Below are 19,320 nucleotides of genomic sequence, written 5' to 3'. Positions count from 1 at the left end.
CTGGCAGACCTGACTTTATTCATCCCGTCAGGAACGTTCACCCTTCCAGAAAGACATGAAGGAGTACCTAATTCAAAAGTTGTTCCGTGTGCTGTCATACTCCAAGTACTTGATCTTCGACCTTTAGTCACCATCACGGAGAATTCATACAAGGTATTTGGTTTTAACCCGGTCACTAAATAGCTCAAAGTGGTTGCATTTGCAGTCTGAAAGAAAAACAAAGTGTCAGTAACTTCTGAACTGAAAACCATCGATCGCCAGCTCTCAAACACCCTTGTCTCAGGTAAGTGCTTAGAACAGATTAGCATCGCTGGTCATTAATTCTGTAATGTTTTTGCTCTGTCGTGCAAATTCATTAATCAAGTATTAGTGTGCAGTTGTATTACCCTAAACCAGAAATTCTTTCTGCAATCAGAAGAGCATTTAATAGCAGTCGATTATAAATTTTAAAAAAGCAATACAAGATCCAGGGCACACTTGTTATGCAGCAGGCTAAATCACCGTCTACTTGGGGGGTTTAATTTACAGCATTTCATTAACTGATCTGGCTAGGGTAAACAATGGAGTGCAGCTAACAATAACAGTCGTCCCTGAAATCTGTATCTGTCTTCGAAATTCCTGTTAGAATTTTCAGTAAATTTTTAAAACACTAGAAAAAAAATATTCAACTGAAAGTACAGGTACTGAGAGACTTGAAGACAATGAAGCTTTATTAATATGTAGATATTTTTCAGAAAAAATGGTTATCTAGGATCACACAGTGAAACCACGTGATTTGTGACTCAGCCATTTAGGTAGCATTTTCAACCTTTAAGTTAAAGTATCTGATATTTGTTATACATGACGAACAGACACGAAGTGCGTGAGGCCTACGGGAAAAAACAATACATCCTCACATATGTATATTCCTTACCTTGACCTACAGCCATCTAAACACAGAATTAGAGAGTTATTTTAGTACTTGACAGGGACGTACAACTGTGTTAATAACTATTGCCTTCAGAAAACAACTGGTTTTAGCTAATTCTTTTTCAAGGAAAAGGCCATCTATGTTCCTTGAAGACTCCATGAATAACATAGTCCAAATTCTGCAGAGAAACCCCCTATTTCTCCAATATCAAAGACAGCTTTTTTGTTACACCGGGTGAAAGTTAAAAAAAACTGAACCCAAGTGATACTTAGATTGGTACACAGTATTTTGCTTGTTCACAGATGTGCATTTTGCCAGTTAGCCATCACAGAGCTGGACAGAGAATAAAGACATCATAAACCTAATTAAAATCAACTCCTCCTCTACTTTTAAAGGTTTACTTGATACAAAACTCAGTGTAGTTTCAAAGTAAATGCAATTGTGGCTGAATGGTTCAAATATTTAAGCATGGGGCAGGACAGTTCTTAACACTAGTTCACTGACAAAGCTTGACTGAGCACAACCTCCCCAGTATGAACATGAAGCCACATGTTCAGAAGAGCTTTTCATCAGCTCTCAAAGTGCCAAGTAACATTGTCTCCTGGCTCTTCGCAGTGTGTCTCAGGGACATCAGGAAATAGCTGATGCTCCAGTAGAAGCTGCAAAGACCTTTGGCCTGGACAATTATGTACCAACAGGGAGAAATCTTTTCGTAGCATCCTGCATTACAACCTGACTTACCCCGAGAAGTACACTGTTTCTCTTCCTCTCCAGAATACCTATGGAAATTCCTAACACCACTGACGCATTCAATTCTGTTTATAGTCCATTTTTGCCCCTAGCTGCAGTCATATGTGGCAGCTGGAGTCCTTTTTACAGGCTGAAGTTATATTTTTCATCTATGGCTTTGAAAATGGTATCTTTTGCTTTCACTGCACTTCATATTGGATGTAAATGACAAATGAAAGGCTAAATTGGAGCGTCACACTCCTCTGCTTTCTTCATTTTTTAACACCACTTACTGTTTTTGAGATCACAGCGTATCCCATGGTACAAAACCCTGCTCACCTACTAGAAATAAGCTTCATAAATATTACCCTGTAAAATTTATTTTTCTTTTACACAGTTCTAAAAGATCTAAGTTAAGATTTAATATTTTAGCTTATGCTTGAGAGCACACTGATAAATCACAGGTAGCCTGCAAGTGGTGCAGGTCTGCTCCACCTCCAAAGGTTCTTTGAAAAAACGTGCTCTGATCAACTTTAGTGGAACTGCATGGTTCAAAGCACAGCAGAGTATTTTAGATTCAGGAACTGTACCGCATCTGTTCCTCTGTTTATATGCTCTAGATTGACACAACTCCTATGTTGTGTCAAAATCAAGAAAGCAAGGCTCCTTGAGATGGAATCTCTTCACTTGTATTTGAAGCCGCCTCTTTAATAATAGTTTGTGAATGTCAGCATAGAATGGGGGAGCAAACGTAGAAAATGTGAATGAACTATACCAACATCCAATTTTCTGACGAGAGGGATGGATGAAGCAACACTGGTTTGAACAGATGTAGCTTTGGATAGCAGAGAACTGACACAGAGAGAAGATTTCTCTGTGCATGGCTGCATAACGAAGAAGCTTCAACGCAGCTGGGTGAACGGCCTCAAACCATGCAATAAATAACAAAGCTGGTAGCGATGGCTACGATAAACAATATACTAGCTCATACTTCATAAAATTGTTACCAAAAACTGGACTGAAATGCAGCAGCTAATTGAACAGCACTGCTGAAAAGAGGTTTTGCCTTTCTTAAAATTATCAATTCTTATTGTAGGTTCAGAATTCATGATTGAAACAGAGAAAGAAAAGCAGGACGTGAGTCCTCCAAACACCATGGGTTAAAAATTAAAGCAAATGTTCTCAAACTTACATCCTTTTAGGCAAATGCTTTTTACAATAAGCAATTATGAGCTCTATTCCATCATTACAAATTATTTTCATCCACAATAAAACTACTTGAGCACTGGCCACCAGCACCGAGAACGGTGGGACTATTTCATTTACCAGTGAAGGTGGGTTTTTTTTAAGCATTTAACTGATCAAACTGCAGCATTATATAAATCACTCCTGAGACATCCTCTGCACATGACTCAGGAATGTGCGTTCATAAATAACTTGCCTTTAGAGGAAGAACACACATCTTTTCATTTCAATTTAAAAATAAAAAATCTGGCTTGTAACAAGATTGCTCTGTAGGAGCATAAAGGGAGCTCCACTAGCTGGATATTTTAACAACCATTTCCTTTGGGTCTCATTTCAAATGTGAAATTTGCAGTCAGCATTTTGGAGGCCTCCAGATAACTCTGAAAATTAAAAAACAAAAATCCAAACTAATAAACTGAACCCCAAAGCTAGTGTCCAAATCAAAACAGTAGATGAAAATCACGGAAGGCAGGAATATCATGAAGTTATTGTTATATATTTTGGACCCATTCAGTTCCCAAAGGAAAGGTTCACTATCAACTTCCTATGAACAGAAAAGGTTGTAAAAGGAAACTTAAAACCATCAGGGTAAATATTTTCCCTGCATGACTCACCCCATGAATTCAGGTTCTTCTGCTAACTGGAAAGAAGCCATTAGTAACACATACATTACTAATACATTATTGGCTCCCCTAAAGGTAAGCCCACATCTGTCATACAAAACGATCATCTTAGGGTGAAGCAGAAAGGATAACACTGTCACCGTGTCCACGGTTCCACAGCAGAACATAACTTGGGAAGCATCTACCTCCCCCCCACACCAAGCCAGCTCTTCCATTCACTCACACACAACACCCCGTCTCAATCCTTCACACACATAAGCAAAAAAGACCACAAAACCAACGGCTCCCATAACATCCAGAAGAGTCTTTGCAGCGGTGGTTTAACTGAGCAGCACTGATGTACTGAGCAGTCCAGGCATCTCAAACGGAACCAGGCACACCTCCATACCATTTTCTAAGCGCTTGCCTTTACTCTCAGCTTTCACTTAACCCTGACTTGAACATGAAACAACTTCTCACTGAAATAACACAGCTGTGTTAGTGTTGTTGAAACTCCAATACCTTGTACTTCGTATTTGCAGGAATATTGGTTTTCCAGCGAACTGTGTAGTAGCGAGCATCTGTGATCTTCTGGTTCTTCGGCAGAGAGTTGTCTGCCCAAGTGATCCGTATGGTGTCATGGCTCAGAATGGAAGCCTGAACTCCCACCGGTGGCATCATGGGAGATGGATCTGGCACTGGAGTGTATGGAGCATTAATAACAAACAAATCAACCTCGGAAGTGTCTAGGGAATTGATGGGTAAAAAGTTGTGTATTATAATTAAAAAGGGAGAAGGTGGCATTTTAATGTAAACAAAAAACAAAAAAGGGGAAATGCAGGGTTGTACAATGAAATGAAAGGTGAGAAATGGAGAAAAAGAAAGAAAAGCCAGAGTTAATAGGTGACATAAGACTGGCTAATAAAATTACTCTTGCATCACGTTGCCTTCTTAAGACATTAAGACAACATACAATATATATATATCTAATTGTATTAGTGTTCAGTGCATTCAACCATGGCCTAAGAACACCAAACATACAGTAATTTTATTTGCTGCGATGTCTACTGATTCCTCTTCCAGAAAATAATGAGGAGGAAAGAGCTGGACAAATTCTAGATGGGTAAATGCCACTGTGTAAGAGTTACAGGGACCTCCCACCACCTTTTAAAGAATGTTAACGGCAATCGAGTTCCAAATATCACACAAATTTGCAGTAACTGAAGAAACTGCAATTCCAATGTCCTCTAGAAAATCTGTAAGAATTCCTGCTCTTCAGAGACTAAACCAAACAGAAGTGTTAACATCTGCACAAAATAGCGAAGTCAACAGTCTAGTAGGGAGCACAGTGAGCCATAGCATAGCAATAGGTCACTTGCAAACAAATTTCTCTACTTGAAAGCTTTTATTAATGGATTACAAGACAAAAAAAGAATTGCTAAGAACTTGTTTAGTGCAAGTGACGGCAGACTGAGACTTAGATAAAGAAAATGTAGGCATCATGTTCAAAATCTCAGTGCAAAACACAAAAAACACCCTATACTTTTCCATAAAGAACAAAATAAGGGCAATACCTTCAGAATTGCACCCACACAATTTGTGCTAATGTAATGGTAATTTTTTGACTAAGAACAACTGTAAGTACTTGAAAGACAAGTTTTGTAATTTAAAAATGAAACCTATTTAAGTTGGTTTATTAAATGGATGAAACATGCAAGGCAATCACTGAAACAGTAAGGCCAATCAGTTGAAGAAATGGAGCATACTTGATGACACTGAAAAACACCACTCATATTACATATCATCACGTTTTCAGCTGTTGTGCAGAGTCGTGTTAACAACTTCCAGCTGTCCATAACTTCAAAGCAGCCCCTCGCCTTTACCTGAGTGAGGCCTGGTCACTGCGCTCTCGTAGAGAGGGATTCCTTCACCAACGTTGTTGAATGCTTTCAGAGTTATGACATAGTGAGAGCTTGGGTCTGAAGGGGAAAAAAATATGTGTTTAGTGCAAACTGTTAGCAAATCCTATTTTCTGCTTCTCCATTTTCTCTTTGTCGGGTATTCTATTTTTTAACTGAAAAACATGAAATAACTAGACTAAATTTGAATTGAGAAACTCCATACAGACCACCTTCTAGCGGTCAGTAGTTCTCATACAGCAGTAGTCTATAGTCACAGCAAATCTACTTTAAGTACAGTCAAAATAGTAGCACGGAAAAACATTTTAAAATTAACACTTTAAGTTGCCCTACGATAATACTACCCAAATCTCCAGTTTTGTGGAATTTCCCAATAGCACACGATGCTAATATTTATTTTGCTTTCAGGCTATCTTACCTACCACAGAGAGTTCTGTGGAGGAGCAGTTCTATATTTTTCTTTTAAAGTAGATGCCACTGAGCCTTGGTGACATTTTAGCTTCCTTTTTGCCTGAAGCCACCTGTTCCGCAGCTCCAGAAGGAGAACAAGGGAATGCTGCTCAGCATGAAAGTTTTTCTAATAACCGTTGAAGGAAAAACATCAAATCAAGATGCACTATGCTTCAAACTCGGTGAATTTTGGATTCTGAGTTTGGTTTTTTTTTTTTACTCTTCTGCCTCTTTCTCTGTCAGCACAAAATTGAGATTATTTGTACTTTATCGACAGTTTGGCATCCACTGTAATATCAAATACAGAAAAAGATCCTCTTACAAACATGTGCGTAGTTTTATTTATTTATAATACCATAATTAGAAAACAGCAACAGAAATGAGAGGTAAAACTCGGGCACTGCTGTTAATTCACTTACCTAAGTTTTCAATGGTGTAGTATCTTTGTTTATAGTCCACCTTGATTGTCTGTGCGTGAGGGCTGCCAATGCCATACCCTATAGCATAGCCCCTCACCACGATGTTCTGGTTTTCAGGTGGAGTCCAGCTTACTACGATACTGGTGACAAGTGGACGGACATGTAAGGAGCTTGGAACTTCAGGAACGCGAGTTTCTGTTAACGAAAAACAATGGATTTAAAAGACTTGTCTTAAATAAAGATAATTACATGAAGAGCTGTGAGCCAGTAAGGTCAAATGTAGCACATCTACTCTGCGTCTGTACTGAAATGAGCACGCTCCAAAGGAGAGCACTTTATCGTACAAGGGAGAGCAAAGAACTCTAATAAGCAGAAGAAAATTAACACAGTTTTGTATACTACTATATTTTAAGAGATCCTCTTATTAAAAAAAAGGACAGTCATACTGAAGAAAATATTAGAAGTGCTTCAAGGCAGACTTTTTTGATGTTTGTGTGTGTTCTTTCCAATTTGTTATCTTTCAAAATACGCATTAATTTTATCACATCCTTCCCCTCCACAAAGCAATCTACTTTTAGTTCCATCGTATTACTTACTTGTGGGCATTAAAATAATAATATTGAAAAACACTGATGATAGAAAGGTTCTGGAGCTCATTGTAGGATTAAGTAGAATATTCCAAAGCTCTAAGAATTGTCAGTAAACTGGATATTGCACATGCTGCAAAGGTTTCTTGTGAGTTGTCTTACACTTGTCACTGTTTAAATTCTTGAGTCTCTCTAACATAGTTCACAAAATATATGCAGAGACTACACAACCATACCAGGGACTCAAAAAATACTCAGAGTCTGTATCAATCACTTGAATCCTAACCCCAACACGCAACACAAATCTAGTCACCACCCAACAGAGATGGAATTTGGATCCTCAATAACAGGATTTCCACAATTTGTCACTGTAATCTCCCAATAATTTTACTAAAAGGATTTTCCCCCAACGTTGATTACAACTGAAAAGCAACCTAAAAGCACAACTGTACATACTAACGTCCATACCTTTGTTTTAACTTCTCAAAAACTAAATAAGTACTTTTGTCAGGCCACTGGAGCCTGCTGTATGTTGACAGCTTATGAATAATTCTGTGCAATAGTAAGCTGCGTTCTCCACTCTAAAATAAAATCAGTTCAGAGAGTTCTGCTTCCTGCAGGGATTTAATTTTAATGAAACATGCTGCATTTATCTAAAAACATTTAATAAAACACCACAACAGGATTATTTGGATCATAATACGCCATTGGCGTGCTAGCTCAGGGAGTTTATAGTCTCCAGCTGACCCAGCTGATCAATTAAAGTTCACAACTATTAAATACAGAAAAGCTACAGAATTGCAATAAGAGATGACATTTTGAACTGCACAGAAGTTAGTGCAACAGGGATAAACTCTGCCCAATTGTTGAACCTCTTGCACCTGCGCTCCTTGTGGGACTTACACTAACTCTGCAAAACTACACTAAATTGTAAGTCTGGCTCCCAGTCACATTGATGACACTATAAAGTGAAATATCTTCTGTTTAAATTCAAAAAGCAGCCATGGAATAGAAAGGAATTATGCTGTACGCATCTGTTGAACCTGGAAAATTAAAAGATGAGCTGTAAATACATTTGTATGGTATCAAAATTATCCACATGAGCTTACTAAAGAAAGAAAAGTGAGAGATATGCATCTTTCCAGTACGCACATAGACAAATATCTCATACATGTATGCAGAATGATATGAATACCATGTTACATTGTCCTGACTGTGAATTTTTATTACTTTCCACTGTTAAGTGGAAAGAACAAGCATTAAAAAAAGCTAGATTTCCTGCAAGGATCACAACATTCCAATTTGAAAAAAAAAAGTCAACAAAATCAACGCAGAATTAAAAGGTTCTTTTCTTCTTCTTCCTCCTGCCCTATTTAACCTTAATCTTGATGCTATCCTCTGGCAAAGGATTGATAACTCTAATTCAAAAGCAGAACACATTTTCATTGCAGTCTAGGGAACTACTGGTTTCCCAAAGCTGCAGGGTTGCATCGTATCCAGTTAGCGGAAGACAGATACACAGATGCATGTCATTTTACCTCCGAAAAGTACTTTTTAATTAACACAAAATCGAATTCTACTGTTAACATAGAGTTAACAGCAACAGAGCAAGAAATAAGACGACAAGTATTAATTTGAGCATCAACTTTGCCTAATACAAAGACTGAAGCATGGGCTCTCAAGGGCTTTAATCAGCTGACTATTGAGCAATCTTCCAACAGTGCAGAGCAAATATTGAAGCTCTTCTATTATTCTGTCTTCCAGCATAACTGAATCTCAAGTTGCAGAGATGTGAAAGACATTACTGGATCCTGCGGCATTAAGCCAGAATGACCCTCCAGCTACTTCAACAAGGCCAAGAGGGAGACTGGCCTGCAAAAAGTGTAAGCTAAGTCGTGTGCGACAGCAGTCACTAAACACTTTTCTGAAACAGGAACAATCTACCCAGAGTCACCAGCTCCATGCAGGCAGTTCCAAAGAGATCTGCCTCAGCCATCATTTTAAAAACAGCACTTTTCTTCACTTTCAATTGCTTTTCAACAGATTCTGGGAGGTGCTCAGTACTGAAAATATAATCAATTTCCCTTTTCTTCTAAAGTGGGAAGATAACAATTACTGGGGGTCGAACGTTCTCTTTAGAAAAAGAAGCTAAGCAACAACAACAAAATCCAGGAAAAGTATTTTAAGAGAGCATGCTACCCATGAAATACAGCAGTAAGACTGGAAACGTCTAGGGGTGATACAGTGTTTTCCACTGTTTCTTTCCTCCTGTGGCGTATCTCTCACATTCACCAAAGCTTACAACCTCCAGGTCTGCAACCACAGTGCGGGCACTAGTACTACATACTGCAGCAAACAGGACTACATCTAGTGAATCTGCACACGGTATCTCCCAATAAATGTCCAGTCATCACTCTGAACTCTTCAAGGTCTACTTCAATGATTTCAGCAGCACAACTTAGGTGCTACATAAATACATAAACACTATTTTACTTCCCTCAAGGAAAACAGTCCTCCTACCTCCATTTCATAGCACATAAACCTGGCATAATAAATACGATGAATTTTATTACAATATTAAAATTGAGCCATGATTATTATTATTATTATACCAATCTTATATTGTTATTTAAATACTGAAACACTTACATTGTAATTCATAATTGGGTATTTCTTAGCAGAAAAAACAGGGCTGACTTACAGTACTAGAAAGTGTAGAAGCTGGGTTTAATTTCAAGCCATTTAATTGACTTTGCAAGAATTTTGTGTTAAAATAGAAATTTATTTCACTTAATAAATAAAGCATATTGTATAATTAGAATACAGTAAAAACAATTGAACAAAATCAGGTTTGCCTTTAAGAAAGGCAGTCTAACTTTTACTATGATCTCACCATCCAGATCACTCTCAAATGTTTCTGCTGATATCCAGTCAGTAGCTGGTCCAGTACCATTAACAGTCAAGGCAGCTACTCGGAAGCTGTATTCTGTACCTCGCTCAAGACCTAAGAGACAAAGAGTATCCAAGATATCAACACAGGGATTCCAGCTGTGAGCACAGGAATCATAGTTCCTAATTAAAATACAGGCATAACCTGAAGGTAAAAAGCCTTTCACCCCACCACTGCCGCTGGAGCATAACATGAAGTCAGGAACGGGAACAGCACTACCCACAGTGCAGCTCCGGTAAGGAAGCTGACACCAATTAGGGTGTAACAGCAACAGCTAAACTGCGACCGGAGACACCCAGGGCTGTGACACTCTGCAGACTGTCCCTGTGGGCCACTGGAAGAGTCTGAGGTACTGTTTGCAGCCAGGTTTAATTTCTGGGTATTAGTAAGTACAGAACCACCCACATCCGTAACTAAACCTTGGTGTATAGACAGCAAATGACCAAACTGTGCAAACAGTTTTAGTGTATGTAAGAGTGTATAATCAATCATCAAAGCAGTATGAGAATTCACTCAAGTTCTGATACATGGAACTTCTTAAACAGGCTTTGTTGCTGGCAAAAATATACTCTAGTTACAGGCACATATCAACTCCTACTCTGGGAGAGAAATGAAATTTACTGAGTCACAACTGGAGTTTCTGATAACAAATCAAAACATCCTGTTAAAAAGTACATATTTGTTTTCTAGAGAGGCACAATTTCTTGTCTTTTGACGAACTGTTCATTTACAGAGATTTAAAAAAGTGAACGAAACACAGTCTTGCTCCTGTTCTCGTGTACTGTTTATTTCTGCTAAACGAAATTCTAGTTCTGGTAACAATATATAAGTTATACTAAATAATGTACTAGATTGGATTTTTTAAGCGTACCAAATAATGAGAGGATATATTACATTCACACCAGAAAGAAGGAAAAAGGTTGATGTCAGTGAAACTAGATGGGATGATTTGCAAGATGCCTGAGGTAAGAAGTTCACAGGACTCTGAGCTGGGCTTGTTGGGGTGCACTGCAAGACAGAGCACATCTACACGGTATCCACGTGCAAACCGGGGAAGCTGCCAAACACCCAGCCAGACCGCATTTTTTTGGCATCCTTCTACATATGTTTATTTCTGGCATTTGGGCAGGCACAACGAGCTCAGGACCATCTTATCCATGCAACCCCTGTGCCTTTTATAAAGGTTTTAAAGGACTTGTCCAATCCACTCAGCAAATCAATGGCAAAATTAGGATTAGAAAACAGGTCACTAGACTTCAGTTACCATGAGCCAGCCCACACTACCTCATAACCTGCAGGCACTCATTTTAAGCATTTTCATTTTTTTTCTTCCAAGGCAAGAATCCTAGGTAAACATGTCTCTGAGCCTCAGCCCACTAAAAGCACCTAAAAACCCCTTCTGATAATAAACGATGCAAGTAATAGCTCACCTTCAATTAGCTGAAAAAGCTGGGTCCCACCAATGCTCTCCGTTACATCACTCTTGCGGGACACTTTACGGTAGCGAATTTTGTAGCCAGTGATTTGTCCACTGTGTGTCCCTGCAGGAGGAGGCTGCCAGTGTAGCATGATGCTCTGTGGAAGGTAGAAGGTTGTTACAAAGTCATCGCCTCCCAGCAAAAGAAATTACTCTAGTGCTAAAACGTCATGAAACACAAGATAAAAAAATGTATAGAGAAATCACTGCTTTTTCATATAGCAGAACACAGGCTACCTGTAAAAAGTAAAAAACCATGATTCAGCAGCAGCTGAACATGTGCCTATAGAAGTTCAAAATGTTTCAATCCTATTAGAGCTTCTGATTCCAATTTCACAAATGGCCCCTTGGGTTTCCCTTTCATTTTCTTCAGGTTAGCTTAAGATACTGTTTACTTGAGGATCCATAAGAACTGGTATTTCCTCTAAAGGGGAGCAGTTACCTGAACTGTAGCTTTTGTGCAGGAAGTTATTTATTTTTAACCATACAGGCAGTAGAAGAAGGTATTTGGAAAAGGCTTTTTAAAAAAATTCTCCCATCATAATCACTAAGGTTGCAATGACTAAATACAGAATTTTCCCTTTTGAAGTGCCCAGGGCACCATAAATGTGCGTGTGTGTGCACACATACTGGAAACAACAGTTAATCATCAGGAACACATTCAAGCTCTGGTGCTTCAGGCTTTTGTGTCTGATTAAAGCTCTTTCATAATTAGCCTCCATGCTTTGGTACATTGCCACTGTCTTCACAGCATTCTGTTACGTACGATCCACAACTGGACTGGAGTTTCTAGCGCTTCAAGCCCAATGTTCAGATATTCTCGTGTTGGGCAACTCATACACAAATAGCTGAAAAGCAGCATGGTAGAAAAGAAACCCAAAGCAGCTCTGAATTTTGGTTGATCTGAGACCCACCAACCTTTTGTTTACCTGCTACCAACAGGAAATTCTCCACATCTTACCTTGGAATTCCGTACCTCCAGCGTTAGATTCTGCGGTGGAGCACTGGGGACTGGAAACATTAAAGGAATTACAACTCCAAAATTTCTATATACTGTCTCAGGTACTGTATTTCCATACACAACTACTCTCCCGCTATCATTCATTACCTAAGTACAGACTAGTCTGGCTAGAGACACTGTATAATAATTAAGTAACTGCAAAATTCCACCAGAGGTACTTTATGACAGACAGTGACCAGCTTAGGAGCTTTGTGTTGAAAATACAAAACCAACAAACTCACTTTTTATTCAGGTCTTCACCTATCACAGGTATCTAAATAAAAAATACATTTACAGGCACTTCCCATAAACTCTAAGGAAAGAGATCACATTCAGTAATTTTCAAAATAAAATCTTTAATTTACATGCTATATTCTAGGAACACACATTTAAAATTCTAGCTGTCATTTTTGTTATCATGATTTTCTGTGACAGGAAAACCTTGGAGGCAACATGTCCCTGGGTGACTGAAGAGGTGAAGTGCATCACAAAGACAGCTTCGGCTTTTAAACCTCCATTCTTCGATAGTTCTTTACCAGCTGTAGCAACTTGCTGGTCACGACAGTCAAAGTCCATTAGTCAAAAAGGCAATGCAAAGAGAGAACCCGAGACCAAGGAAACCCTTGTTCCAGCACTTCAGACTCACAAATATTATCTCAAAGGCACAGATAAGGGTTCCCTGGCAGGACGGGGAGGCTCCAGCAAAGCACAAGGACAGGGAAGCAGCACAACAGGGCTCCAGACTGGTCCAGCAAATAACGCGCACCAGCCACAACAATACCTACAAAAACACTCACTCCTGAGTGCATAAAGTTAAGGTGGCCCTGGGAAAACTGAAAGGTATGCTGGAGTGTGCTTAAGTAAATACCCCTAAATACCCCTCTCCCACTACCCCACAATGGAAACAGAGACAAGGAGGATTTACGTTTCCTCTCTCTTGCCAACTCAACTGATTCTGAAATCACCAGATGTAGGGATTAAGTGCTATGTCCTTCGAAAAGCAAGAACACCGGTTAAGAGGAGGAAATGAAATAAACGTAAGCTTCCCCCTACCTGCCCCGCCCCTTATGTTTTATGCAGTTGGTGCCTACTTTCAGACAACCTAACAATAAGTGGTGGGTTTCTCGAGGACTGATTAATAATTATATGCATATATTGCAAACTTGGTGAAAGACAATCAGCAGGACAGGGGAAAGGATACCCGACGATAAATATATTCATATACAGATATCTCACCATGTGCACAGTTTGTTTTTATGTCAAAGTAAGCTTAGACTCAGATCAGATTAAGAACTTAACCAGGTCAACAAATAAAATGGATTTCCTATGGGCTGATGCTTCGATAGGAAAGGCATAGCCTGTGGCAAAGGAAGTGCCCTCCATCAGGGTGTGATGCAGACACTGCATTTCTAGCTGCGATATGGGATTGCTTCCTATAGCTCAGGAAGACCATGAGAAAGCAAGCTGTCCTTATGAGCAGCAAGTAAACCTTGGTTCAAATTGTAATATCTGAAGAGCCCATCCTGCAACAAACCACGGTAACACACATAGATTAGGAGAAAACACCTACATAAAGATGTGGAAGCTTGTTAAAAAGAAGCCAAAGGAAGCTTAGAATGAAATCTCTGCAGGAAACATGGAGATTGCTTACAGACACCACAACAAGGAAACACAAGAAGAGAATGTGTATCTTTCATCTGGAAAGATTTGAGAGATTGAAGAGGAGAACAGCACAGTTAAGCAGCAGGGTTATAAGATTCTAAGCAGCAAGACAACATCCTTCAGAAAGCTGTAGCAAATAAATTTCAATAGGTTAAATGTCAAAACATAAGGTAGGCCAGAAAGTACTTCAGGAAAACTTGAAAATTACATCACAACTCATAAGAAACTCTTCTGCAAACAAATAAGGAGCTGGAAGCCCTTTAGAGAAACTGTACAGTTGGCAGATGGTCAGGGTATGACAGAAAGAGAAAAAGATAAGGCCACACAACTAACATCGTTGCATTTGTACTGAGTGGAAGGAAGACGAGAGTTTCCGTGATACCCTGTAACAGGGGACTTAGAGTTGGCTGTAACCTCTCAAAAGTTACCTCGATACTGTGAGATGGGAAATTTGATGCCAGTAATTAAAAGGTGACCTGTTTGAGAAACTACTGGAAATGTCAAGGGATAAGTCAGAAACCTGGATTAGGCAAATAAACTGAAGCTGCAATAAAGCATGGAATTCATAGATACATGGAGGAATAATAGGTATTTTTCACTTTTTAAAGGCAAATCCTGCTCACAAACCTGCTCTTAAGAAATAAAACAATGAGGGGAAGCCCTTGCCTGAGTAAACAACTGGTTAAAAGAAAGGAAAGAGAAGGGAGGAACGTCCGTGGCACAAGGCAACGTGCGGAGCTCTACCACAGCATGTGCCAAGACCCCCGCTTCTCAATATGTTTCTAAGTGATGAAAGGGGGATGAGAAGAGAGGTGACAAATGTTAGCACAGACAAGATCTGATGGGACAGAACTGCAGAAAAACGTCAGGATATTTTGTGCCTGGATGTTCAAGTGAGAGATGAAATTAATGGTAGATAAAGTTACACACATGGGAAAAGTGATCCTGCCTCTATATGCAAAATGATAGCTCCAAGCAGACTGATGCCACCACGATCAGTCTACCCCAAAAATGTCACCTCAGTGCTCAGAATGAGCCAAAAAGTCAGTCAAATGCTAGTAATTACACACTTGCATCTTGGGATACAATTTTGGTCCCTTCTACCTCCTATTTTAAAAGCATGTAGGAGAAAAGAAACCTAGAAAAAGTTCAGAAAAGGGCACTGAAGGTTGAAACAGCTTCCACAAAAAAAAGGTCTAATCATTTCTGTGCCTTTTGAATCCGGAAAGAGATGAACAAGGGAGAACACAGCAAAAGCCTAGAAAATGAGGAGTGGGACAGAGGGGGCTGGTGGACACTCATTACCCACTCTTTCAGGCAGTACAGCTATAGGCAACAAATCATGCTAACATATAACAGGTTCAAAACAGAGAATATGGTGATTTTTCCACATAAAATTTATTTGTAGAGTCATCCATAATGTCAAGCGGACAAAGATAAAAGCTGACTTGGGTTGAAGAGGATGCTGACAGCATTTCATGGAAGAGAAGCTGAATTAGTAAATACACAGAAACCACTGTGGAGTCAAGAAGTCCCAGAGAAACAAACTTTTGGACACAGAGGACTTGGGACAACACTCTTCTCTGCTCCTTGATTCTGCTTTTGGTCACTCCTAGAGAGAAGGTTCCAGGATGGGCTCACTTTTGGTCTGACTGTTCTTTTATATAAACAAACTTCTCTATAAAAAGATAGACGTTAACATTAACTCTGATCATTCTACAACTGCTCATATCTGTATTTGCTCATGTTACCTCTTTATTTGCCTTATAGAAAATACTGTTACCACTTCCTGCTTTCATTATTAGATACAACTGATTTAATCGTATCTGTGCTGGAGTCCGAAGACATGCAGCATTTTCCCATACGGCTGCAATTAAAATAGAAACACTCCAAAAGCAAAAGTCTGCTCATATCTAAAAATATTATAGAAGCTAAAAAATAATTTGGCGTTGTTGCCTTGAGTATAATTGTGTTTCTGTCCACTCTTAATACTTTGTAGACTCAATAACCCATGAAATAAACTACTGATGTTGAAATGAAGGACACCGTTGTTTCATAATCAGAATCAGGTATAGTGATTTTCCTTCACCTAATTTGGAAAGCCCTGGGGGGACGTTCAGCACGCATGGCCATACACAACAACTGCACTATTAATAAAATAGGGCAACAATGAACAAAAAACATAGAAGTCTTTCTGGTTAAAAATTCACTTAAAGGAAATTACCACATAATTCCTGAAAAAAAAAAAATTGGAATAAAACAGCTTACCATCTGACAGCGTTCGTACAACAACATCTTGGGTTGAGACTCCAGGACCGTGTTTATTGTAAGCTACCACGCGGAAACTATACTCTGTGTATTTCTTTAATCCGTTAATGGTGTAGGAGAGCCCTCCTACATCAACGTCCTGTTCATGAACACACACACGCAAGTCAAGGTCAGAATCAGGTCTGCAACTATTATACATGTCTTAGACTTTCAGTACAGTAGTAAAGTCAGCAGCAGGAATGACACCTCTCTGTAGCACCTGCAGACCAAACCCACATCTTATACATAGCCAGGACTTGTAAAGATGCTAACAGTGAGCTTGCAAAAGGAAATTCTACCTATGTGATTTAAATCATAACATGGATGCTGGTTCTGTAAATTAAAAGGGATCTGACAAACTTGCCTATTATTAAAAAAATATTACTATATTTTGAATAGTGGGATGCAGAAGTAGAAAAGGTGATTTTATTTGAGGAATACAATATTCCTGTTTAAAAACTTCTGTCAAAAATTAGTATAAATGCTAACAAAAATATTCTTCCCTTAGCTTTTTTGTAAAGCTAGAATCATTCATTTGCAATTGGATGGGCAATTAAATGACTGGGATTAATCATCCCAAAGTTGTGACTATTCTCAGGTGGCAGCCTATACTTGCACAGAACATACTGGATTCTTTCAGTAGAATCCTAAGAAAATTTAATCAATTAGACACTCACCACTTTGAAATATCAATTGCTGCATCAAAGAACTCAAGAAGCAAGAAGAGTTCAGACTGAGGATGATTAATAAAGAGTTCAGATTAAGGATGATGACTAATTACTGAAAATTGGTAATTAGCCTACTTTACCAAAATAAAACCAGCCAGCCTATAAAAACTATGCAAACATCCTTTACACTGTCTGAACCAGAACTGTAAAATGATGACAGAGAAATTAATTGCGTTTTCCTCTTGTGATGTGATGGACATCCGCAAATGCTCCTTGATGCTCATGTATACACAGATAAGCCATCACGTAAAATACTGCTTTAATCCCAAAACATACACATTTCAGGCTGGATTTTTAATTTTAAATATTTCTGTATTTTAGGTTAAAGGATTCAGCCTATTAGAAATATGAACACTTCACAAGGTGTTTCTAGGAATTTAAGATAAAAACATAAGAGAAGAAAGAAAAGGCCGTTAATGGCATTGGGTATCACGCAGGGAGAGTCAGGCTTTGTACCTGCTCCGTGTCGTGTCCCTTCTCCATGTAGTAGAGCTTGTAGTTCTGGATTTCTCCATTGCCAGACAACGGTGTTTCCCAGGTGACAGTAACGGAAGTGGGTGAGTTGGCGTACGCTCGGATGTTGGGTGCTGGGCCAGGAAGCTGAACTGAAACGTAAGCATGGAACTCTGCTAGTCACCAGGTCTCCCCAGGAACATTTTCAGTAGCTAATTATTTTAGAGTCAGCTTCAGCAGTCATCAGCTCCAGGTAAAAGAATGGGTATTTTTCCACATGGATTCGGGGGAGGTGGGGGGGGAGGGTGGGGGTGAGGGGGTGTTAAAGGTAGGACCAAACTTCTAAAGGAAACCCTGCACCCTGGGTCAGATTCCTTTTGTCCTGAATGATCCCAATAAATCACACACTTCCTATTTTCTTAGAGTTTTCTTTTTTCACTTTCAGTAATGTCAATTTAAAAGTATTTCTTTCGTAACAGAAACTTTAGCGAATTTAACAAGGAATGTCTTCTCAGTTCTTCTTAAGAGTGAGAATTAATCACGTAAGCATACCAACATGTTAACTTGGAAAATAATTTTGAAACTATGGTCTGCAAGCACAACTTTTAAAAGTATCAACTTACTCTGGGAAAGGTTATGAATGGGGAAAACAACAACAACAACAAAAAATAAATCCCAAAGTCAAGAAGGCTTGAAATATTTACAGCTTACCCTCCGGCTGAGTTGCCACCTTCAGCGGTACCGAGCTCTCTCCAGGGCCATGCTTGTTCTGAGCCACAACTCGAAAGATATAAACTGTTTCTGGCATCAGGTTTTGGATCGTCACTTGTGTCTCTCCCGGACGACTTGTATTTTCAATGCGTTCCCTTTAGGAAATGAAAGGTTTGGGCATAGAAACAATCATTGATTAGTAAGAGGATTTTTGACGGGGAAATGAAGGAATAGCTGCTACTAAGATGTATCCTGTCAGAGCGCATCTAATGTGTTAATGATGTGATTATTTATACTGCGGTGACTACACAATAAAACAATAATATGCCAAAATTGCTGGTGACAAACAGGTTCTAATTTTGTAACTTCTCTTTGAAAAAAAATATGCACTGAAGAATAAATTATACTCGATGTCACAAAATTCTAAGGTGTTTCTTTGTTATTCTCCCAACAGCATGCAATAATTCATAGTGAGTTTATCCTACTACTCTGAAGCCAGAAGAAAAATATTGAAGCAGCATACATAGAGTCTGGTGAGGTTTAAGGCATTTTTGTTAATACTGTGGGGCTGTTTTTTGTGTATTTTTCAAAGAAGCTGCTTTAATGCATTCTTCTACCTCCAAACTGTACTTAGTTCCTCCCTAATATTTAGACTTTTTAAAAACCATCCATGGGCTCTGACACGCATACACCCAGGCAGACAGCTGTGGCATTTATGCTATCCACAAGCAGTGGAGTCAACAAACGCAGCGTCTGCCCGTGTCTCCATGGCTCTCAGCCAGCCTGACATGTGGGCAGAAACCATCCTTCAGCAGCAGTTTACACTTGTATTGTGCACTGGGCATCAGGCACCTGAGAGGGGCTTCTCCCAGACGATGCTCACCTCCAGCAACACCAAAGAGACAGCTCCAGGCCACTGGAACCCCAAGTCTGTCTGCCAGAGCCCAAAGAAAGAGCGTGCTGTGCGGGAAGGAGCGTTTATGTTAGGCTTACCAAAAAGGATGACATTTTGTGAGCTGAAAGCCATAATCCAGGTGGGAGAACGCACTCTGTGTTACTGAGGCAACTGGAAGGATTATTGCCCTGTATTTAGTGAACCTCCATTGCACCTTCCAGTCACGAGGGAGCTGGCTGCCTCCCCACTGTGGTAGCACTGTCTTGTGTTGAGCAC

At 39.3% G+C, this 19,320-nt stretch overlaps 1 protein-coding gene across 10 annotated transcripts in view; it reads right to left on the bottom strand.

Annotated features, from left to right (window-relative positions):
- Window positions 1-19,320, bottom strand: part of NEO1 (neogenin 1) — a 209,900-nt gene that overhangs the window by 27,417 nt on the left and 163,163 nt on the right. For 6 of the 10 annotated variants that reach the window (XM_075099801.1, XM_075099804.1, XM_075099800.1 and 3 more), the window contains exons 9-18: window positions 18,150-18,304; window positions 17,442-17,590; window positions 16,219-16,357; window positions 12,250-12,299; window positions 11,242-11,386; window positions 9,755-9,865; window positions 6,275-6,469; window positions 5,370-5,465; window positions 4,009-4,232; window positions 68-206 (exon numbers count right to left, since the gene is read on the bottom strand). In XM_075099801.1, the coding sequence (XP_074955902.1) occupies window positions 68-206; window positions 4,009-4,232; window positions 5,370-5,465; window positions 6,275-6,469; window positions 9,755-9,865; window positions 11,242-11,386; window positions 12,250-12,299; window positions 16,219-16,357; window positions 17,442-17,590; window positions 18,150-18,304 (1,403 nt within the window). The remainder of the gene's footprint in view (window positions 1-67; window positions 207-4,008; window positions 4,233-5,369; window positions 5,466-6,274; window positions 6,470-9,754; window positions 9,866-11,241; window positions 11,387-12,249; window positions 12,300-16,218; window positions 16,358-17,441; window positions 17,591-18,149; window positions 18,305-19,320) is intronic. The other 4 variants (XM_075099799.1, XM_075099806.1, XM_075099802.1 and 1 more) reach the window with 1 other exon arrangement.

This window comes from Phalacrocorax aristotelis, chromosome 7, assembly GCF_949628215.1.
Source record: "Phalacrocorax aristotelis chromosome 7, bGulAri2.1, whole genome shotgun sequence".
In the NCBI taxonomy this organism is placed as follows: domain Eukaryota; kingdom Metazoa; phylum Chordata; class Aves; order Suliformes; family Phalacrocoracidae; genus Phalacrocorax; species Phalacrocorax aristotelis.
Note: the sequence above shows the minus strand (reverse complement) of the source record. Positions and strands in the feature narration are given on the sequence as shown.